The sequence below is a fragment of the Rhinopithecus roxellana genome, chromosome 2, assembly GCF_007565055.1.
Source record: "Rhinopithecus roxellana isolate Shanxi Qingling chromosome 2, ASM756505v1, whole genome shotgun sequence".
Lineage (NCBI taxonomy): Eukaryota > Metazoa > Chordata > Mammalia > Primates > Cercopithecidae > Rhinopithecus > Rhinopithecus roxellana.
This window is the reverse complement of record NC_044550.1, coordinates 64,667,288-64,691,667: the sequence shown is the minus strand read 5'-3', so window position 1 is coordinate 64,691,667 and position 24,380 is coordinate 64,667,288. Positions and strand designations below refer to the sequence as shown.

Below are 24,380 nucleotides of genomic sequence, written 5' to 3'. Positions count from 1 at the left end.
AGCAATTCTCCTGTCTCAGCCTCCCAAGAAGCTGGGATTATAGGCATGCGCCACCATGCCCGGCTGATTTTGTAATTTTAGTAGAGACAGGGTTTCACCATGTTGGTCAGGCTGGTCTCCAACTCCTGACCTCAGGTAATCCACCCACCTCAGCCTCCTGAAGGGCTAGGATTACAGACGTGAGCCACTGCACCCAGCCATAATTTTGTTATTTTTTAAGAGTGTTTTGACTACTATGGATTCCTGAAATTTCCATATGAACTTAGATCACCTTGTTAATTAAATGGGTATCCTTCAAACTGCAATTTGCAAACTTTAATAACTTTAATCAGTACCCTTTTTCCAGATATGAAGTTACATTTAAATACTAGATTCATTTGCTGCTCTCTCTCCCAGTTTGTGTTAATGTTATAGTAAATCTACCAGACATAATAATTGCTTTATACAGTTAATATTCACTTAGGTTTATTTATGTATTTATTACTTGTTTTGCTCTGCAGTCCCTTCTGTGATTCTGATATGTAAAATCACTTTTATTCTACCCTTTGGGACTTTCTTTCATGAGGCTCTGCTGGTGGCAATTTCTCATATTCTACACTCTTACTGAAAGATATTTATGCAAGGTGTACAATTATAAGTTGATAGTTATTTTCCCTTGCAAATTAAAGCTATCATTCCATTGTCTATTGGCTGTCACTGTTGGGAAACTAGCTATCAGCTGTCTAATGATTCTTTTTTCTTGAAAGTAATCTGTCTTGGGCTGGGCGCGGTGGCTCATGCCTGTAATCCCAGCACTTTGGAAGGCCGAGACTGGCAGATCATGAGGTCAGGAGATCGAGACCATCCTGGCTAACATGGTGAAACCCCGTCTCTACTAAAAATACAAAAAATCAGCCAGGCGTGGTGGTGGGTGCCTGTAGTCCCAGCTACACGGGAGGCTGAGGCAGAAGAATGGCAGGAACCTGGGAGGCAGAGCTTGCAGTGAGCCGAGATCGCGCCACTGTACTCCAGCCTAGGCAACAGAGCAAGACTCTGTCTCAAAAAAAAAAAAAAAAAAAAAAAGTAATCTGTCTTTTTTTTCTGGCTAAACTCTGACACCTCTCCTCAATTCTGCAGAGGTCCTAATTGCCTCTTATAATAATAACTTAGCCCCATTCTCTCTACCCTTTCACTCTGGAATTCTGACTAAATGTGTATTTTAGACCTTCTCCATTATCCTATATTCCAAGTTTCTTGCTTACCTTTTGTTAAAAAAATAAAAATAAAAAGCTTTATAATAAAATCTACTAGATGTTAAATCACAAAACTTGATTTAAAACTTATCAACCGATAGGAAAGACTGTGTAGAAAATCATTCTGTACCCTCTTTTCATATATTCTATTTCTTTGATACTCTGGAAATTTCTGAATAAATTCTTGTGAACAGTCTTCCAAATGACTAATTCTCCAATTCTGTCTAATCTGTTGTTAATCCCTTCAATTGATTTAGTTCTTAATTTTAATTATAATTGTTTTTACTTCCAGAAGTTCTATGGTTATTCTTTAGGATTTCTTCTTCTCTACACATATTTTTATTTCCTTAAACATAGTAAGCCTAGCTACTGCATATTTTGTTTAATAATCTGACTATCTAAATTATTTTAAGGGGCCAGGCATGGTGGCTCACACCTGTAATCCCAGCACTTTGGGAAGCCAAGGTAAGCAGATCACTTGAGGTCAGGAGTTCGACACCAACCTGGCCAAAATGGTGAAACCCTGTCTCTACAAAAAATATAAAAATTTAGCTGGATGTGATGGCACACGCCTATGATCTCAGCTACTTGGGAGGCTGAGGCAGGAGAATCACTTGAACCTAGCAGGCGGAGGCTGCAGTGAGCTAAGATGGTGTCACTGCACTCCAGCCTGGGCGATGGAGCGAGACTCCATTTCAAAAAAAAAAAGAACTATTTTAAGGCATGTTTCTGCTGCTTGTTACTTTCTGCTCATTCTCACATGCAAGATCTCACTTTCTTGTTAGATTATTCACTTTATGTGCTGCTAACTTTCCTTGCAATATAATGTGAATAAAGGAGGTCTAGGATAAAGGTGAATATTTTCACACACACAAAAAAATCTTTATTTTCATATGCTAGGTGTCTGGGAAACAAAAAGACCGCAATCACATTAAATTTACAACTAGTGCTTCCTTTAGTCACCCACAGAGTATGAACTTGGGTTGCATGAATACAACTTCTAGCCCAATTTTTTCCTCCCTATTCTGCTCAGCACAACCAGAAAACATTCTCTTTTTTTTTTTTTTTTTTTTTTTTTGAGACAGAGTCTTGTTCTGTCACCAGGCTGGAATGCATTGACATGATCTCCACTCACTGCAACCTCTGCCTCCCGGGTTCAAGCGATTCTCCTGTCTTCAGCCTCCCGAGTAGCTGGGACTACAGGCATGCACCACCATGCCCAGCTAATTTTTGTATTTTTAGTAGAGGTGGGGTTTCACCATGTTGGCCAGGGTGATCTCGATCTCTTGACCTTGTGATCCACCCACATCGGCCTCCCAACGTGCTGAGATTACAGGTGTGAGTCACTGCGCCAGTCAGAAAAATATGCTTTATAGAGTCCCTTAGGGGAGTAGGTAGGAAGCAAGTTTAGTTCTTTCACTGTAAGTGTATTCTTTGGGGTACCTTTTTTACCCATAGATTTTTGGGGAACAGGTGGTATTTGGTTACATGAGTAAGTTCTTCAGTGGTGATCTGTCAGATCTTGGTGCACTTTTGGGTACCAATTAAATGGGAAAAGGAATCCTATGGGAATCCACAATTTTGGCTGGTCCCTGAGTTTATGGTTTTTACCCCTGTTTTGGGTAGCTTCTACAAAGGGTCCTAAGGGTAAAAGTAAGTTTCAGTACTTCACTTCTGTATAGTTTTATCCTGATAATAACGTACCTAGCATATCTTCAAATATTTTAAGCAGATATTTTCTTACCTATAAGCCTATTCATTTTAGTAGTCTTCGGCAGTAAATATATGCCAAAAACAGAATAAAGCCTTTACTCACTCTTTGGTCCAGTTCAACATAGCTTCTGGATCCACCAAAACTCTTATTGCAGAGGTCGAAAATGAGTACTAAACTGCCCTATCAATTTGGCATACTTTTCATTTCTATCTAATTCAACCTGTAAAGTTGCTGACACACCTGATTATTCTCTTAAGGCCAGCTTTTGACTTTCACAACAACACACTTTCCTACACAACTGCTATATAATCGTTCCTCAAGGCTCAGATGAGATGGGTCTTCTCACTTCTATATTTCCTCTGCCACCTGTTTGTCTTAGCCTACCAATTCATCTTCTATATGGATAGCCTCTTAACTGGATTTCTTCTGCCCATTTTTGTCCCTGTACAATCCATTCTGTGCCAAAACAACCAGAGTGATCTATTAAAAATAAAAATTAGATGTTACACTGCCTTTGCAAAACCTAAAGTACTGCATTTGAACTTTAGATAAATTCCACGTTATTTAACATGGCGCATAAATGATATGACTCCTGCCTATTCATCTATAATTAACCTTTTATATAATACCGTAGGCAAATAGACCTTTTTTCCATTTCCTCAAATACGCCAAATTCTTTCCTGCCACATATCCTTGACATTTACTGTTCCCTCTTCCTGGAATACCGTTTCCCTACTCTTTGCTTGGTTATATGTCCTACTTCCACTTCAGATTTCACTACTACTGACTTTCTCAGAGCCTTTCCTGACTACTCAAAGAAACAGCATCCTGTTTTTTTCTTTTAGAATATTTATTATAATTTGTGATTAAGTACTTCTTGTGGGTTTATTTTTATGTCTGTTCCCCCAATTAACTGTAGGTTCTAGGTATGTAGAAACCCTATTTGTTATCTTCTCATTCAATGAGCATATGTTAAATGACTGATTTCTCTCCCTTTAAGCAGACCCACAGGAAAAGGATAAGTCTAATGAGGAACTACATGTAGACCACAGAATCAGAACCATGAGTTAAATGACAGGAATGTAAGAATCAAGTCAAAGTAAGATATATTTGCAATTATAATGGTTAAAGTTATATAGCCAAGATTACTTTCCGTTAATATTTAATGAATAAGATCAGCACATGCCTCAAGAACTCAATACATGGCTTTTAATTATTGTTGTCTATAATTTAAGGAAATAATCACCTACAAATGGCATGTTTCTCAAGTTGGCTTACAAATTTGTTACTACCTGAAAGACTGAAAACATTTTCCCACAGAACCAATATTACACAAATTGGTTGGGTTCCTTTGGTTAGTGCATAATGTTTACTCCATAATTTATTTACCCACTTTAACAAACATGAATTGAATATTTATTTGTGCCAGAAATTATTCTAGCACTAGAGATACAATAGTAATGAACAAGATAGACAAAAAATCCTATTGTCATTGGTATTACATTCATGGTTTTTCTCCAACAGAATAAAAGTAAGTAAAATATATAGAATTATAGATAATGATATATGCTATGGTGAAAAACAAAGCTGGGTAAAGGGATAGAGAATGGGGGAAGAATAATTTCAACTGATTATTAGTAGAATGTACTAGAATCTCTGTTCTAAAAGGATTTAAGATAGGTATTACAGAAACTAAGTATTACAAATAAAATAGCAATGCTTACACTAGGAAAGACTTTCAACTGAGAAGCATTATAAAAACACACTTCCTTTCCCATAGCCGTAGGACAGTCAGAGAACTACTCAGGCTGTAAGTCACATAACAAGCTATTATAGCCTGAGGCAGGTTCTCCAAGAAGGCAGCGGTTACAGAAGGCTAAAAGCAGTACTGGGGATTCCAGTAAGAAAAGAAATGAGGAGCCGAAGGCTAGCACACTTCTTGCTGATGATATGAAGCCCCATCAACAGGCAGTCCCACTAGTTGGCTAGCTTTTCTTCCTACAACTTTAACTGTTTCCAACCAAGATCAGTTTCCTATTTGGCATATAATGTTTCCCTTATTATACCCTATCCTGAAAACAAATATTTAACTATTGGGACTTTTCTGATAAACTTAATGGCAGAAAAAGATCCCTTTTTATCCCCATATCTGTGCCATTATAATTCATATGGAAGGAATGCAGATACCTAGTAAACTATTCTGGTTCTCTATTTTACCTTAATAACTAGGATAGGGACCAGGATCTGGGGTGAAATGCAAGAAGATAAAACAAATTAGAACAAGGTTGTAAAAAGTAACCCTAGCACCACAGTAATGACTAGACCAAGAGAGACAATCATCCAGTTTAGTCCTTTAGAGTTTGTCCACAACCATTTCCACTATCTTAGATCATTCACCACACCATAGACTAAGTGGGGAAAACAGAAAAGGTGAAGAAGAGTGCTCTCTAAAGCCACTGGCTCATACAGCTGTGGTGATAGCCAGGTAAGTAATGAGGTAATGAGTATATAAATCAAGCCTGTCCCCACAGTAAGTTGTTTTTATTCTTTCATATGAGAAAGGGCGTTCTTAGTATTTTCACCTAAAAAAAAAAAAAAAAAAAAAGCAAGGGGTTTAAGTCAGTGAGTGCTAATTTTCTTTTGTAATTACAGTATTCATCATGCTGTTACTTTCATAAAATAAAATTATTCCTCAGGTAGTAATTATCAGGTATATTTCCAGGAATTTTAAGTTAAATACAATGTATTTATATTCAACATTTCATAAAATAGAGGCTCAAGTTTAAGAAAATATAAACAGCAACATACAATCAAAACAAAGCATCAGTAGAAAGATGTTGGCCAGAAACAATTACCTTTATGGCTGTATGTTTGTTTTCATCTTCTTCCATCCATAGATCCTGTTCATAATAATATAAGCCATCATTGATAACTTTAGCAAGTTCAGATGTGATTTTTGCCCGAGACATGTGGTTGCCTGTTCGATCTCCTCCGGGATGTTTTTTCACATAAGGTGGTGTCTGAGTTACAATCAAAATCTTGTTTAAGTCTTGGTCATCAATTTCATAATCTGAATCATTATCAGACCAATCAGTAAATGTGTTTTTTCGTCCTATTTGTTCAATCTCTTCATCAAACAAAAAATCAAGTTCTTCTTGTTCTGGTTCTTCTGAAGAACATAGCTGATTTAATGACCCTTCAGGGACAGACACTGATTCCTGAAGGAAGAAATTGGTAATTTATACAAAAAACTTTCTATCACTTTTAAATTAAATGTCATAAAACAGTGTTGCAAGCAGTAAGTAATATCAAGCTTTTATGCTCAATTACTAGTTTAACAGCCAAACTGTAAAAGAAAATCAGGTTAGTATTATTTTGGCCCAGTAAATTTAAGACTAAAGAAAAACACAAAGTTGAATAAAGAAAGGATTACATTAAAGACTCTTTTAGAGTTGGAATAGTCTTAATCATAAATTACATTGCAATGACTCATTTTACTGATGAAAACAAAGGCCCAGAGATATGAAAGTATTTGCCTATGATTTCATAATTATAAACAGAACCAATTATCTGGGTGTGGTTGTAGATTCCTATAATCCCAGCTACTCGGGAGGCTGAGGCAGGAGAATCATTTGAACCTGGGAGGCAGGAAGGTTGCAGTGAGCCCAGATTGCACCATTGCACGTGAGCCTGGGCGATAAGAGTGAAACTCTGTCTCAAAAAATAAATAAATAAACAGACAGACAGATAGATAGAATCAAGGTCTTCTGATTTTCAGAGTCAATGGTCTTCCCTATTCCAAATCTTTTTACCTCACAATGATAATAACATAGTTTCCTAGCTAATCCCTCTACTCTGTCCTCATCCCCATTCTACATGGCCCAATTTTCATGTCAAATTCACGCTATTATGCAGCAAATGTTAAAATGTCTACTCCTCAGGCCGGGTGCCATGGCTCACACCTGTAATCCCAGCACTTTGGGAGGCCGAGGAGGGTGGATCACGAGGTCAAGAGTTCAAGACCAGCCTGGCCAACATGGTGAAACCCTGTCTCTACTAAAAATACAAAAATTAGCCAGGCGTGATGGCACGCACCTGTAGTCCCAGATACTCGGAAGGCTGAGGCAGGAGAATTGCATGAACCTGGGAGCCAGAGGTTGCAGTGAATCAAGATCACGCCACTGGACTCCAGTATGGGCGACAGAGCGAGACTCTGTCTCAAAAAAAAAAAAAAAGACAAATTGTCTACCCCTCTATAGAACTTAAAACAGGCCGGGCGCGGTGGCTCAAGCCTGTAATCCCAGCACTTTGGGAGGCCGAGGCGGGCGGATCACAAGGTCAGGAGGTCGAGACCATCCTGGCTAACACAGTGAAACCCCGTCTCCACTTAAAAAATACAAAAAATTAGCCGGGCGAGATGGCGGCGCCTGTAGTCCCAGCTACTCGGGAGGCTGAGGCAGGAGAATGGCGTGAACCCGGGAGGCGGAGCTTGCAGTGAGCTGAGATCCGGCCACTGCACTCCAGCCTGGGCGACAGAGCGAGACTCCGTCTCAAAAAAAAAAAAAAAAAAAAAAAAAAAGAACTTAAAACAGCTAGGCCAAGTGCAGTGGCTCACGCCTGTAATCCTAACATTTTGGGAGGCCAAAGTGGGCAGATCACCGGAGGCCAGAAGTTCGAGACAAGCCTGGCCAACATGGCGAGACCCCCGTCTCTACTAAAAATGCAAAAATTACCCAGGTATGGTGGCGTGCACCTGTAGTCCTAGCTACTCAGGAGGCTAAGACAGGCTGAGACAGGAGAATCACTTGAACCCCAGAAGCAGAGGCTGCAGTGAGCTAAGATCGTGCCACTGTACTCCAGCCTGGGTGACAGAGCAACACTCCATCTCAAAAACAAAACTTAAAACAGTTGTTGGTTTACATTAAAAGTCTAAGCTTTTAGATGCTAGATCTTCTAATATGTAAACTAGTTTAAAACTCCCAACAGCAGGAAGTAGTTTTTCCTTGGTGTTACCTTCATTGGTCATCCTCTGGCCTATTTTACCCTTCAGTTCATGCTAACTTCCTAGACAATTCCTCCCTTTCAAAACTCCCAATAACATAGATCCATATTCATTTAGTCAGTTGATCATTATCTGAGTGCTCCCTCTGAGCCAGGCACTGTTCTAGACAGGGACGGACAGCAATAAATTTAACAACAACTATGCCCTGATGGAGCTAACAATCTAGTAAACAGAAGGCTGCCCAAGATGTTTTTACTAAAAAAAGACAACTTGTAAAACACTGTGAATATATATTTTTAAAAACATTGATGATGTATTTTAAACTATATACATTGCTTTTCACATTTGCAAGTACATGATAAAAGTCTAAGACAATAAACACCAAACTGTTAAATTTGTTTTTGTAATTTCTAAGGAAAAGACCATTATTAAGAGATGAGGAGTTGAAGATGACTTAAGTTTGCATGCTTATTTGCATTAATAATACACAGTGCAGGCCGGGCGCGGTGGCTCAAGCCTGTAATCCCAGCACTTTGGGAGGCCGAGACGGGTGGATCACCAGGTCAGGAGATCGAGACCATCCTGACTAAGGTGAAACCCTGTCTCTACTAAAAATACAAAAATTAGCCGGGCGCGGTGGTGGGTGCCTATAGTCCCAGCTACGCGGGAGGCTGAGGCAGGAGAATGGCGTGAACCCAGGAGGCGGAGCTTGCAGTGAGTGGAAATCGCGCCACCGCACTCCAGCCTGGGCGACTGGAGCAAGACACCGTCTCAAAAAAAAATAATAATAATAATACACAGTGCAAAGAATAAAAGCAATAAATCCACATCAATACTGAAAACATGTATTACTATTAGAAGATCAAAGACTTTTACGACTTTCTGGAAAGCAGAAAATAAATGGGATTGTACTGATAATAAACAAGAGTAGAGAAAACAGCAACCTAGAACTGATACAAAGGTTAAAAGGGAAGCAAAAGCCATTGATACCGCCAGGGTTCTAGAAAGTTTTGAGATGGCAGTTAGAAGGAGTGGGAATGGACTACTGGATGGCAATCAAAATAGGTATTTGGAAAACCAACTATAGAATACAGCTAGAACAGACAATCCAATTCCTTTATCTCAGAATATAAAACTATATAAAGATTGCTTCCAACTAAAAGCCCGAGAATTACTTTCTAAACAAAATAAGATTTCACAAGAGAGGGCTCACGTTTTGGGTACTGGGGCTGAAGAGAAGTTGAACACATCCTAGTATTATTTTGAACCTCTAAAATAGAGCTGGGGGAGGAAAAGAAAAGGTAATTTCACCAATGAATGAGATACACTAAAATTCTACATCTCAGAGAAAAGTACTCCCTTTTTTTTTTTTTTTTTTTTTTAGCAATTTTGGAGAAAAAGAGCCAGCATCCCTATTCTCTGCCTAGGTGTCCAAGTCCATAGGACGTTTTCACTTACCAAGAGTGTGCAATCGGCTGAGCGCAGTAGCTCACGCTTGTAATCCCAGAAGTTTGGGAGGCCAAGGCAGGTGGATTGCCTGAGGTCAGGAGTTTGAGACCAGCCTGACCAATATGGTGAAACCCCGTCTCTACTAAAAATACACAAAAAAATTAGCTGGGCGTGGTGGCAGGTGCCTGTAATCCCAGCTACTCAGGAGGCTGAGGTAGGAGAATCGCTTGAACCCAGGAGGCAGAGATTACAGTGAGCCGAGATCACGCCACCATTGCACTCCAGCCTGGGCAAACAAGAGCAAAACTCTGTCTCAAAAAAAAAGCTAAAAATAGAGTGTGCAGTCATACCTCACATTAAACAAAACAGCCCTGGATGAGCAGATTAGACCAAAAAAGAAAACCATACCAATTTACTGATATTAATATGAACCATCAACCAAAAATCACCAGATATTAAGAAAGCCTTCAAAAAGCAACCAAAACAATGATAGAAATAATGAAAGTATCAGAAGATAACTTTTTTTAAACACCCAACACCCAGTAGTCAGATGAGCAATCATGGAGGTCCAACATCAGATGAAAACAGATACCAGAAAGTGGAAATAAGAGAAACATTAGTTTCCCCAAAATGAAGGACATGAATACTCAGCACAATGAATAACAATAGACCTGACTGAGCTGGGCGCGGTGGCTCACGCCTGTAATCCCAGCACTTTGGGAGGCTGAGGCAGGCGGATCACGAGATCAGGAGATCAAAACCATCCTGGCTAACACAATGAAACCCCGTCTCTACTAAAAATACAAAAAAAAAAAAAAAAATTAGCCGGGCATGGTGGTGGGCGCCTGTAGTCCCAGCTCCTCGGTAGGCTGAGGCAGGAGAATGGCGTGAACCCAGGAGGTGGAGGTTGCAGTGAGCCGAGATCACGCCACTGCACTCCAGTCTAGGTGACAGAGCGAGACTCCATCTCAAAAAAAAAAAAAAAAAAAATAGACCTGACTGGGCACGGTGGCTCATGCCTATAATCCCAACACTTTGAAAGACTGAGGTGGGTAGATCACTAGAGCCCAGGAGTTCAAGACTAGCCTGGGCAGCATGGAGAAACCCTGTCTCTACAAAAAATATATATACATACACGAAAATTAGCTGGGCCTGTTGGTTTGTGCCTGTAGTCCCAGCTACTTGAGAGGCTAAGGCAGGGGAATCGCTTGAGCCCAGGAGGCAGAGGCTGCAGTGAGCAGAGATCACACCACTGCACACCAGTCTGGGCAAAGGGAGTGAAACTCTCTGCCAAAAAAAAAAAGATTTTCTGTTTAAAATTAGACCTACACTAAAGCATATCATCTTGAAATTTCAAGAGTGGGGATGAAGAAATGATCTTAAAAATCTCAAGCAAGGACAGGTGCAGTGGTTCACACCTGTAATCCCAACACTTTGGGAAGCCGAGGCCGGCGGATCACCTGGGGTCAGGAGTTCGAGAACAGCCTGGCCAACATGGTGAAACCACGTCTCTACTAAAAATACAAAAATTAGGCCGGGTGCGGTGGACCACACCTGCAATCCCAGCACTTTGGGAGGCTGAGGCGGGTGGATCACCTGAGGTCTGGAGTTCGAGATCAGCTTGGCCAACAGGGGGAAACCCCGTCTCAACTAAAAACACAAAAATTAGCTGGGCGTGGTGGTGCGTGCCTATAATCCCAGCTACTCTGGAGGCTGAGGCAGGAGAATCACTTGAACCCTGGATGGGGAGGTTGCAGAGAGCTGAGATCGCGCCACTGCACTCCAGCTTGGGGAAGAGTGAGACTCTGTCTGAAAAAGAAAAAATAGATAAATACAAAAATTAGCGGGGTATGATAGCAGGTGCCTGTAATCCCAGCTACTCACAAGTCTCAGGCAGGAGAATCTCTTAAACCCGGGAGGTGAAGGTTGCAGTAAGCCAAGATCACACCATTGCACTCCACACTCCAGCCTGGGCAACAAGAGAAAGACTCCGTCTTTAAAAAAAAAAGAAAAAAAAAATCTCAAGCCAGGCACGGCGGCTCATGCCTATAATCCCAGCACTTTGGGAGGCTGAGGCAGGCAGATCAGGAGGTCAGGAGATCGAGAACATCCTGGCTAACACAGTGAAACCCCATCTCTATTAAAAATACAAAAAATTAGCTGGGTGTGGTGACACACGCCTATAGTCCCAGACACTCGGGAGGCTGAGAACAGGAGAATCGCTTGAGCCCAGATGGCAGAGGTTGCAGTGAGCCAAGACTGCGCCACTGCACTCCAGCCTGGGCGACACAGCGAGACTCCATCTCAAAAAAAAAAAAAAAAAAAATCTCAAGAGGAAAAAAAAAATCACTTGATACAAAGAATGCGAAGGGACTTTTATAAGATGACAAAAGAAACCAAAATGACAAAAGAAAAATGCTTTTAGAATTCCAAAGAAAAATGATGCCCAACCAAGATTTCTATACCCACTCTAGAATGTTTTTAAAAGATCACTTTTTAAAAAGTATATTAAAAATAATGTCAATAACTGAGCTACCTCAACAGTTATCTCTGAAATATCTAGGTCCCCAGAACCTAAAGCCATGTTTCCTCCAGGCCAGATCCTCAGTCTGTAGCATCAAAATACCATACATTTCAGATATACTGGCATTCTTTGGCCATAAAACTATACAGTTCTCCTTACACTTTTAAAACCAGCCACCAGAAACAATTTGCTGGTCCTCCACATCACAATCCTCTCAATACCTTCCATCCTCTTTAGAGAGCTTACTTTCAATATTTGAATCTTTTGAGTGGCATTCTTCCCAAGTTTATTTTTAGTGAACTTTTACTTTGAAATAATTATACATTCACATACAGTTGTAAGAAATAATAGAGATCTCATGTATTCTGGTTTCCCCCAATGTTAACATCTTACAAAAATATACTACAACATTCCAAACAAGGTATTGACTTTGATATAAATCAGTCTTAGCTTATACTTCCCCAATTTTACTTGCACTCATTTTTCATTTAGATCAAAGTGATCCTGTCACATATGTGAGTTCGTGTATCTACCACCAGCGAAAAATGCAGAGCAGTACCACCACAAGGATCTCCTATTGCTCTTTTTATAAATATAACCATCTCATTCCCTTATGTACCCCCCACCAAAAATTCATTTTCTTTTCCTTTTGTGCATTTAATCACCAAAACATATATAAAGCTGATGTATAAATCACCAACACTTATATAAACCTTATAAATAATTAACATGGGTATAACTTCAAAATTTATATATTTTCTGCCCAGGCTGCAGAGGCTCACGCCTGTAATCCCAGCACTCTGGGAGGCCAAGGCAGGCGAATTATTTGAGGACAGGAGTTTGAGACCAGCCTGGGCAATATGGTGTAATCCCGTCTGTACCAGAAACACACAAAAAAATAGTTGGGCATGGTGGAGTGAGCCTGTAATCCCAGTAATTCAGGAGGCTGAGGCACAAGACTGTCTTGAACCCAGGAGGCAAAGGCTGCAGTAAGCCAACTTCGCAGCACAGCACTGCAGCCTGGGCGACAGAGCGAGACTCTGTCTCAAAAAGTCATATTTTTTCAACTGTATAAAAAACTGAAATATTATTCAAGTTAAAATTAGTCACAAGTAGAAAAACCAAGACAAAATTCTTTCTTTTTTTTGAGACAGGATCTCACTTTGTTGCCCTCCCTGGATGCAGTGCAGTGGTATGATCATGGCTCACTGCAGTCTTGACCTCCTGAGCTCAAGTGTTCCTCCTGTCTCAGCCTCCTGGGTAGCTGAGACCACAGGCACATTCCACCAAAAAATTAGCATTTAGCTAATTTTTTGAATTATTTGTAGAGACAGGGTCACCCTATGTTGCCCAGGTGGCCCCGAACTCCTGGGCTCAAGCAATTTTCCTGCCTCGGTCTCTCAAAGTGCTGTGATTACAGGCATGGGACACTGTGCCCAGCCTCCAAAATTCTTAAATCATATTCAGAAATAAAAAATATACTTTAAGGCTGGGCGTGGTGGGTCACGTCTCTAATCCCAGCACTTTGGGAGGCTGAGGCGGGTGGATCACGAGGTCAGGAGTTCAAGACCAGCCTGATCAACATGGTGAAACCCCGTCTCTACTAAAGATACAAAAATTAGCCAGGCGTGGTGGCTCGTGCCTATAATCCCAGCTACTCAGGAGGCTGGGGCAGGAGAATCGCTTGAACCCGGGAGGCAGAGTGGGCAGTGAGCCGAGATCGCGCCACTGCACTCCAGCCTGGGTGATAGGGCGAGACTCCATCTCAAAAAAAAAAAAAAACTTTAAAACTTGATACAACTTCTTTTCCTCATAGAATAACCCATAAGTGTCTACTGAAGGCCAACAATTACAAATTTAAAACTTTGCTAAACTTTTCCAAATTTTACATATGCATCTAACAAATATAAAATGCACTGACCTTATACTCCATCCAGGGTTTATGTCACACTTCACCCAGTCTGTAACAACTTACCCTCAATTTCACTGGTGCTGGCTGATGTCTCTTTTTAACTTCTATCCAAGGTTCTGAGTCCAAGTCAGGCAAACTGGTGGACAAACCTCTAGACATTGCTTGAAGAATACTTGTTTCACTATTTTTCTTTGGGCTCAATGGGCTTCCAATTCTTGGAGAATTTGGGGCAGACTCTAAAATTTTAAGTTAGTTCTATAGTTAAAATGATAATGGCTTTTCTTACTTATAAAATACATTTCATTTTTTCCTTAAATGGGGCTTGATATTTTTTCACAAAAACATGATCAGTCTCAACTGTAAGCTTTCCAGTGATTTTCAAACCTGAAGATTTACTCAAAAGTGAAACCACTGAATAATTAAAGGAATGTCACCAACTCTTACACAGACCACTACATTCACGCAAACTTCTCAAGAATATCAATGTGATTCACTTCCTAATTATGACAGTACAACTATTAGGAAGTCAAGTTCTCTGAAAAATCTTAGATTAAAATCTATAAATTATAAGGAAATTATGGAATCTCAATTGCTATTAAGCCATAGTTAAGCTAAATGCACATCTTATTCAAGATAAAATTAGTCTTTTGTTCTACTAGGGTCTAAACTAAAGCCGTTATTACTCCTAGTTTTCACATTTCCTTGGCTCAACAAGGTTTGCCTACTGCAATAAATGCAGTGTAGTCATTTACTACTTTGGCTCATACTGAAATACTTTAAAGAGTAAAATGTCGACCAGCCTGACCAACATGGAGAAACCCTATCTCTACGAAATACACAAAATTAGCCGGGCGTGGTGGTGCATGCCTGTAATCCCAGCTACTCAGGAGGCTGACGCAGGAGAATCGCTTGAACCTGGGAGGCGGAAGTTGCAGTGAGCCGAGATGGCGCTACTGCAATCCAGCCTGGGCAACAAAAGCCAAATTCCATCTCAAAAAAAAAAGAGTAAATGTTACATCACTACATCCCTAATGCACACAGCCCTGGCATTAAAAGCATTTAAAAGCTGTTGGAATTTAAAATGTCTTTCTATACAGTACACTTCTGTAGGTTTATTTTTAATCAAAATTATAAAATTCAAATTGTAGCCAGGCACGGTGGCTCACGCCTGTAATTCCAGCAGTTTGGGAGGCTGAGGCAGGTGGATCACAAGGTCAGAAGTTCAAGACTAGCCTGGCCAATATGGTGAAACCCCATCTCTACTAAAAATACAAAAAAATTAGCCAGGCCTCGTGGTGGGCGCCCGTAATCCCCGCTACTCAGGAGGATGAGGCAGAAAATTGCTTGAATCCACAAGGTGGAGGTTGCAGTGAGCTGAGATCCGCACTCCAGCCTGGGCGACAGAGCGCACTCTGTCTCAGGAAAAAAAAAAAATCAAATGGCTTCTTTTATAAATATTTTTTCAAAAGTCTAAGAGTATTTAAATATTTTAAGCCACATTCATGTTCAGGTCTGAAGATGCAATATGAACTTACTTTGGACACAAGGTATCTTTAAAAAATGTAATCTCTAAATTAGGTTGTAAGTCTCAAATATACACAATAAAATTTATTTTTCAAAAATGTATACTATAAAATTCTTAACATCATTAACTTCTCTAAGTCAATTCATTGAAAATATGGAGAAGTTAAATGTTAGATGCAGAAAGCTGATATAAATTAACACCAGCAATCTTTTTTTTAATATTTACTAAATGAAAGGCACATTTCAAGAATGGGTTTAAGAAGATTATATCAAGATTTTACGTTCATCTACATGCTAGACATAGATGAGAGTAAAATCAGATAGCTTTAAAATCTTCCCCTTGAACACATGGACTCAACCAGGACTCAACTACTAGATTACTGTATTATTTATAGAAGACTATGTATTTGTTTCATAACAGGAAAAGCTCTAGAACTGTGCTGTGCAACAGAGTAGGCACAGTTGGGTGTGGTGGCTCACACCTGTAATCCCAGCCCTTTGGGAGGCCGAGGCGGGTGGATCACCTAAGGTCAGGAGTTGGAGTCCAGCCTGTCCGACATGGCAAAACCCCATCTCTACTAAAAATACAAAAACTAGCCGGGCGTGGTGGTGGGTGCCTATAATCCCAACTACTTGGGAGGCAGGAGAATCCCTTGAACCAAGGAGGCAGAGGTTGCAGTGAGCCGAGATCGCGCCATTGCACTCCAGCCTAGGAGACAGAGCAAGACTCCATCTCAAAAATAAATGGATCTATTGAGTTAAACTAAAATATTTATTTAAAATATTAATATTAATTTCAACTGTTTTATAATTTTAAGAATACTAAAATTTTTAGTTATATATATGGCTCACATTTTCATTGGATACTGGTGCTCTATAACTTTATTAACAACACATGTATCACCAATTCATTCACAAAAAAAGTACAAGTGAAATACACACTTTGGATGAACATTAATAGTCCAGTTACAGGAATGGGAAAAATATTAACTCCAGAGAACACTTTTTTTTTTCTTCTTCATGAACCATACAGGAGACTTAATTATTTTTTTTAAGAGACAGAGGAGGCCGGGCGCGGTGGCTCAAGCCTGTAATCCCAGCACTTTGGGAGGCCGAGACGGGCGGATCACGAGGTCAGGAGATCGAGACCATCCTGGCTAACACGGTGAAACCCCGTCTCTACTAAAAATACAAAAACTAGCCGGGTGAGGTGGCGGGCGCCTGTAGTCCCAGCTACTCGGGAGGCTGAGGCAGGAGAATGGCGTAAACCCAGGAGGCGGAGCTTGCAGTGAGCTGAGATCCGGCCACTGCACTCCAGTCCGGGCGACAGAGCAAGACTCCGCCTCAAAAAAAAAAAAAAAAGAGACAGAGGCCGGGCGCAGTGACTCACGCCTATAATCCCAGCACTTTGGGAGGCCAAGGCGGGTGGATCATCTGAGGTCAGGAGTTCGAGACTAGCCTGGCCAACATGGTGAAACCCCGTCTCTCTAAAAAAATAAAAATAAAAATAAAAAAATTAGCTGGGCGTGGTGGCAGGCACCTGTAATCCCAGCTACTCGGGAGGATGAGGCAGGAGAATCACTTGAACCTGGGAGGCAGAGGTTGCAGTGAGCCGAGATCACGCCACTGCACTCCAGCCTGGGGGACAAGAACAAGACTTCATCTCAAAAAAAAAAAAAAAAAAAAAAAAAAAAAAGAGAGAGAGAGACAGGGCCCCTTACAGCAGTACAGTGCCATGGTAATGCTCACTATAGCCTCCAATTCCTGGGCTCAAGCAATCCTCCCAACCCAGTCTGCTGAATAGCAAGGACTACACGTACACACCACCATGCCCAGCCAATTAAAAAATATATATATTTTGTAGACTGGGTCTCACTTTGTTACCCAGGCTAGTCTTGAACTGGTCTCAAGCGATCCTCTCACCTCAATCTCTAAAGCACTGAGATTATAGGCATGAGCTACTGCACCTGGCCCAGAGAACTCTTATTTCTAATACTATGAATTATCAATGTTCATACTAAATAAAGCCTTAAAAGCAGATGAAGAGCTGGGCATGGTGGTTCATGCCTATAATTCCAGAACTTTGGGAGGCCGAGGCAGGTGGATCACCTGAGGTCAGGAGTTCGAAACCAGCCTGACCAACATGGTGAAACCCCGTCTCTACTAAAAATACAAAAAAATAGCCAGGCGTGGCATCACATACCTGTAGTCCCAGCTACTCAGGAGGCCGAGGCAGGAGAATTGCTTAAACCTGGGAGGCGGAGGCTGCAGTGAGCAGAGATCATGCCATTGCACTCCAGCCTGGGCAACAGAGCAAGACACCATCTCTAACAAAAAAAAAAAATACATATATATATATATATATATGAGTTTTTGGTATGTCACCCAGTCTGGCCTCGAACTCCTGGGCTCAAGCATCCTCCCAACTTTGCCTCCCGAGTAGCTGGGACTATGGGTGTATACCACAACACTCAGCTGTTTCTTATAAAATGATCTCTAAATGTTATTTAAGCTTGAATTATGCTTCTACTGGGAAGTAAAGCATTTCAATATATTCACAACACATATGTTTAGAAATGAAATGACATTAAGACACTAAAGAATTTGGGTAAGATGAGAAAACATGCAATTCTTAGAATAAGACTTGTAAAGGTGTTATTAATTTATACATATGCTCTGTGTGGTCTTCTGCATCTTTTTTTTTAAATAATGAAAAGATTTCAAACTATACATCTGAACAGATTAAGGGTAACAGTAAACCCCTAATCTTCCAAGACAAAATGAGTTTAAATGACTTAGATTACCTGATATTAAACTTACTTAAAAACAACAAAAAAAATTAGATACATATATTGAATACTTGTTATAATTTGTAAGAACACAGAAAATTTATCTTTGCTGCTTTTATTAACTGAAAATTATCAGTGGCCGGGCATGGTGGCTCACGCCTGTAATCCCAACACTTTAGGAGGCCGAGGTGGGCTGATCACAAGGTCAGGAGTTCAAGATAAGCCTGACCAACATGGTGAAATCCCGTCTCTACTAAAAATACAAAAATTAGCAAAGCATGGTGGCGTGCACCTGTAATCCCAGCTACTCAGGAGGCTGAGGCAAGAGAATCTCTTGAACCCAGAAGGCAGAGGCTGCAGTGAGCCATGATTGTGTCACTGCACTCCAGCCCCTGCAAGACAGAGCAAGACTCCATCTCAACAAAAAAAAAAAAAAGGAAAGAAAATTATCAACTAAACTCTCCAAAGATAAATCACCATATACATTTCATCTCTGGTATGATTTTTTTTCTACCTCGGGAGGATCACATTTCTGGGTAATTAAACAGGTTTCCTGAAAAAGGAATTACGTATTTTATGTGTGGCACTTTTTAAAATTCTCATTGAGTGGTGTTAAGAGTCAAAAAAAAAAAAAAAAAAAAAAAAAGAAAAGAATTACAGTGCCCTTGTGAAGATTATTACAATTTAAAAAAAGAAAAAATAAACCAACATTGTCAGGTACCTGACCTTTCAATTTTGATGAATGAAATCCTTTCATTTAAGTTAATAGTACAATACTAACAATATCCATAAAACTGCAAAATCTGTTTCAGAAGTAATCTTACCATTCCCATAATCAATGTTTTGTGGTGCATAAAGGTAGACTTCTGCTCAGTTCAACCCCTATTAGAAAATTCAACCTCCAGATAGGAAAAAAAAATAGAAATTTTAATCTCTTTGATGAAGAAGACCAATTATGTTAGAATATTTCACCATACAAATCCCTCCAAAATCATAAAGAGTTATGTTGTTATAATTTTTAAGGTCTTCAAATTTGAGATTAAAATGATATATAGTTTCACTACTTTTCTCTACCCATAGATACATATAAACACAGTCTATGCTTCTTATCCCTATTTCCACTTCAAATTTTTGGTGACATACTACTCCCCATTGACTTAAAGAAACTACGCTTTCTTATCACTAGGAAATTATTAAGGTGAGAAATTTGGGAATTCATGGAAAGAGGTGATTTACATATTTATTCTTATGACCTAATGTGAATCAGTATAATTCTAAGAACCCTCCATCTTTCTGTATTTCTTCATTAATCATCTAGTCGCTGATACATAATCTAAATAACCTAAAATGTATGACATTTGAATATATACTGGCTTGTTTCAGACAATATGTATGTGCATGCATCTGAGTGTATATTAAAAAACACAAAAATGTACAAGACATTATGATTTTATTCTTATAATTTTATTAGTATGCATAAACGGTTGATGGACAGGTATTACCAACTTGACCTATCTTACCTACCCTATAGAGAAAGTATATGTTATTTCATCTAACTTGCCCAATGCCTGTTCACAAGTTGGCTAAAACTATCATCTTGGACCCAAGTTGATACAATAAATAAATCTAACTTATATAATCACCCATTATATCTTAACAAAAAATAAATTAAAAACCACTAGCTAAAATAATGTCACTTTTCTTCAGCTTTTAAAATGCCTGTCCAAACTGCTTACTGGGATTAGAAGCAGAAGCCTGACAAAGAAGCATAAGATAAAAATACTGTGAGACTGCCCATCATCGATGCTTTGTTGATAGGACGTTCTCTCATACTGAAGTATCAAAAATACATTTTGAAGAGTTAAGGAAGAAATACCCTCATCCAGTTCTTAAATTCCTTACCCCTTAAGTGTCCACATTAATAAGTCTTATATCCAAGTGAAACATCATGACAATATCTGAGTTTTGCAATGTACACTACACTGAAAGGCAAATCAAATAGCAAAGTACTTAAGAATCTGGGAAATGCTACTCAATCCCCTTTTTCTGCTTTATTCATCTGGACACAAGTACATAACCCTGGAAACAGAAAACATACTCTTGTGGTATTTCCAGAATAATAATTAACTTTCCCACCATGAATAAAAGCAGCCCATGCAGCCCAGGCCAATTACACAGAAATAGGCAGCTCCTATAAAACGAGTAGCAGTCCTCTGGTCTGTCTCTCATTATCGCAAAGGTGGTTATCTCCACTGCAGTGTTGGCCCAACTTCCTCCACCAGGAGGTGGGAATAGACATTCTTGAACAGAAGACAGTCTGATTGCTTTCATTTTTGCAGCAGGATTTGTTCCAGTATTTATAATGGCATTTCAGTGAGTCACCTATTCCACTGCATATTCCGATCAAATGACATCCAAGAGCTTCAGAAGATCATCACCCTGACTGAAAAAAGTTTAAGCACACATTTTTTTCCCAAGAGGGAAAGTCTTAAAAATGATCCAGGAAAAAATTATTAACATTAAAGCTTTTGGAAATTCTAAACACAGCCAAATTAAAGAGAATCCCAATTCTGATTTAGAATGTAGGTCATCTTATCTTTCCAAGACAAGATTAAAGCACATTGGTAACAAAATTAAAGACTACCCCACTCTTGAGTATAAGACCTTTTTAGAATAATCCAATCATACTATTCCAATTTTACCAGGGAAAACAGGATATATATCTAGTTATTTAGTAAAAATAAAAGAAAGAAACTCCATACATGACAAAGTACACATATAATTTAAGAACAAGAAACATAAGACAGCTTTCCTCATAATTTTTAAATCCTTAATTTATACCTCTGTGAGTGAGGCAATATGAATACAAAATGGGACATCAAAAGTCCTTCAGTTAGCTTTAATTTTCCTATCAAATCTAAATAAACTATAAATAAGTAAGTAAACTGGACCAAATAACCTACTGTTACATCGTTTGCTCTAGAAGAAAAGATGTTACCTGTATGTGAGCAAAAGGCTTGGCCTGGTACAAACTCTGGACAATCAATCAGTTGAGAGAAGTCTGTTGGTGGCACATTGCGTGGAGGAGGGCCTGGAATTGGCCATTTTTCTGGTTCTATCTTTTTTCTCATTTTCTCATCCACAATTTCTACTTCTGTGCTATCCTTCAGTGCCTATTAACAGAAATTGAGCTATTAAAATTATGAGCTATTTCACTGCCTATGCTATACTTCTAAGAACCTAAAAATTTGAAAATCTGAAATTAGCAAACTAATTTGCAGTTAATGATTCTAAACAATCCATAACTACATAGAACACAAGTTTTAAAATCATTTGTGCCTGTAAAGTAACAAATATCCTGATCTCCCACTTATTTAACTTCAGATGATAAATTTTTCACAATTAGAATAGTCATTTAAGGAATACTGAAGCAGCTAGAAGCAAACTGACTTTTACTATTTTCTTCTCTCTCTCATATTTCCTTGTCTTCCATTAAAATATCACCAAATAAAATTTAGGCATTTTATTATTGTAATAATTACCACAATTTATTGAATAATAAGTACTACATGTACTCATGATTCCTCACAATACCTCACAAAGAAGGTATCACGCCTACATATAGATGAGGAAACTGAGGCTCAAAGAAATAAACTTAATCGAAGATCATAGATCTATTATGAGACAACACCAGGACTCAAACCATTATCTAACTGCAACTAAAAGTCTTAGCCATTAGGCTATGATGCCTCCCCAATATGTGCTATAATTTAAGGATAAAACAAAACTAGGCCAAAATTTCTTCAAGATACAAACCAAAGCCTTACTGATTTAACTTCTCACTGAAGTACAGGAGTACTCACCTTTTAGAAATTAGGATAAATACAAAATGTATAATATAAAAACAATACAAAGTTATATGTACATTAACTTATAAAAATTAAAGCCCACTACATTTTAGTTGGAGAACATGCTGTATATAATTAAGAACATTAACAGGACGAGGTGCTCACGCCTGTAATCCCAACGCTTTGGGAGACCGGGGCGGGTGGATCATGAAGTCAGGAGATCGAGACCATCTTGGCCAATATGGTGAAACCCCATCTCTACTAAAAATACAAAAATTAGTTCGGCATGGTGGCACGTGCCTGTAATCCCAGCTACATGGGAGGCAGAGGCAGAGGCAGGAGAATCACTTGAACCAGGGAGTCAGAGGTTGCAGTGAGCCAAGCTCACACCAGTAGACTCCAGCCCGGAGACAGAGCAAAACTCCATCTCAAAAAAAACAAAAAAATATAATATTATCCATTCAGAAATGAACAGATTTTGAAAAAAGAACCTACTCTTGCTCTTAATACTGGTATGGTACTTAACTCTCAAGTTATATTTCTCATAACTGGGTATTTCTTTTTTATTATTATTTTTATTTTTTGAGATAGTCTCGCTCTGTCACCCAGGCTGGAGTACAGTGGTGTGAACTTGGCTCACCGCAACCTCCATCTCGCAGGTTCAAGCACTTCTCTGCCTCAGCCTCCCGAGTAGCTGGGATCACAGGCGCCACACCCAGCTAGTTTTTTGGACTTTTAGTAGAGACGGGATTTCACCAAGTTGGCCAGGCTGGTCTTGAACTCCTGACCTCGTGATCCACCCGCCTCAGCCTCCCAAAGTGCTGGGATTACAGGAGTGAACCACTGCGCCCGGCCATAACTGGGCATTTCTTTAAATTACAATTAGGACTTATTTTAAATGAAACTCCTTTGAGAAGGGAGTCTGAAATATAAAATGGAGAAAGATAGGAAAGAATCCTATGGTGAAAGTTTTAAATGAGTAAAATCAGTATATTTTTCCCAACATATATTTTCCTCATTTGGTCCACTGAAAGACCCAGAAGCAATGATGACCCAGTAGCAAACAGTAGGTCCAGCATCCAAACCATGCAACGACATGGATGAATGTCAAACACTACCAATGAAAAGAACCCAAAGACAGAAGAAATCAATTTATACAAATGCCAAGAACAGACTAATCTAATCTATGATATGAAAATCAGAAAAGTTGTTGGAGAGGCTGTGTGAAACTGACTAGAAAGAGCCATGAAGGAAGTTTTTAGAATAATGAAAGTATTCTACATCTTGTTTGGGGTAATGCTTATGTTTAATTTTTCAAAACTCAACAGCGAACACCTAAGATCGCTATATTTTACCATACGTTATCTATCCCTGAATGTTAAAAAAAAAAAAAAAAATTCCTTGAAACTTTCCCATATGTTTAAATTTCCCAAAGTAAAGTTGTGGAAAAAGACTGCCAATAGTGTTGTTTTCTAGTGAAGCAAGTCAAATTCCCAATAGTGGTAGTTTTGATTGGTTCGATACTTTAAAAAAATGTTTAGCAGTATCTACATAGAAAAATTAACCGTTGCTGGGCATGATGGCTCAAGCCTGTAATCCCAGCACTTTGGGAGGCCGAGGCGGCTGATCACCTGAGATCAGGAGTTCGAGACCAGCCTGGCCAACATGGTGAAACCCTGTCTCTACTAAAAATATAAAAACTTAGCCAGGCTTGGTGGTGGGTGCCTGTAATCTCAGCTACTCGGGAGGCTGAGGCAGGAGAATCGCTTGAACCTGGGAGGTGGAAGATGCAGTGAGCTGAGATCAGGTCAGTATAACTCCAGCCTGGGCCACAGAGTGAGATCAGGTCAATATAACTCCAGCCTGGGCCACAGAGTGAGATCGGTATCAAAAAAAAAAAAAGAAAGAAAAGAAAAAAAAAAGAAAGAAGGAAGGAAGGAAGGAAGGAAGGAAGGAATGAAGGAAGGAAGGAAGGAAGGAAGGAAGGAAGGAAGGAAAGGAAGGAAGGAAGGAAGGCAAGGAAGGAAGGAAGAGGAAGGAAGGCAGGACGGATCGGGGGAGGAAGGAAGGAAGGGAGGTGAAGGAAGGCAGGAAGGACGGAAGGAAGGAAGGAAGGACGGAAGGAAGGAAGGAAGGAAGGAAGGAAGGAATGAAGGAAGGAAGGAAGGAGGAAGGAAGGAAGGAAGGAAGGAAGGAAGGGAGGAAGTAAGGCGGAAGGAAAGAAGGAAGGACGGACGGAAGGAAGGAAGGAAGGAGCGAAGGAAGGAAAGGAAAGGAAGGAAGGAAGGAAGGGAAGGCAGGACGGAAGGAAGGAAGGAAGGAAGGAGGAGGAAGGAAGGCAGGACGGAAGGAAGGAAAGGAAGGAGGAAGGAAGGAAGGAAGGAAA

The 24,380-nt window shown here is 39.7% G+C and overlaps 1 protein-coding gene across 14 annotated transcripts in view; it reads right to left on the bottom strand.

Annotated features, from left to right (window-relative positions):
- Positions 1 to 24,380, bottom strand: part of LARP1B (La ribonucleoprotein 1B) — a 154,559-nt gene that overhangs the window by 91,033 nt on the left and 39,146 nt on the right. For 9 of the 14 annotated variants that reach the window (XM_010378504.2, XM_030918018.1, XM_010378502.2 and 6 more), the window contains 3 exons: positions 21,145 to 21,319; positions 13,897 to 14,069; positions 5,802 to 6,164 (listed from right to left, as the gene is read on the bottom strand). In XM_010378504.2, coding sequence (XP_010376806.1) covers positions 5,802 to 6,164; positions 13,897 to 14,069; positions 21,145 to 21,319 — 711 coding nt within the window. Of the gene's footprint in view, positions 1 to 4,138; positions 5,529 to 5,638; positions 6,165 to 13,896; positions 14,070 to 19,588; positions 20,590 to 21,144; positions 21,320 to 24,380 lie in introns of those variants that run through there. The other 5 variants (XM_010378508.2, XM_030918039.1, XM_010378509.2 and 2 more) reach the window with 3 other exon arrangements.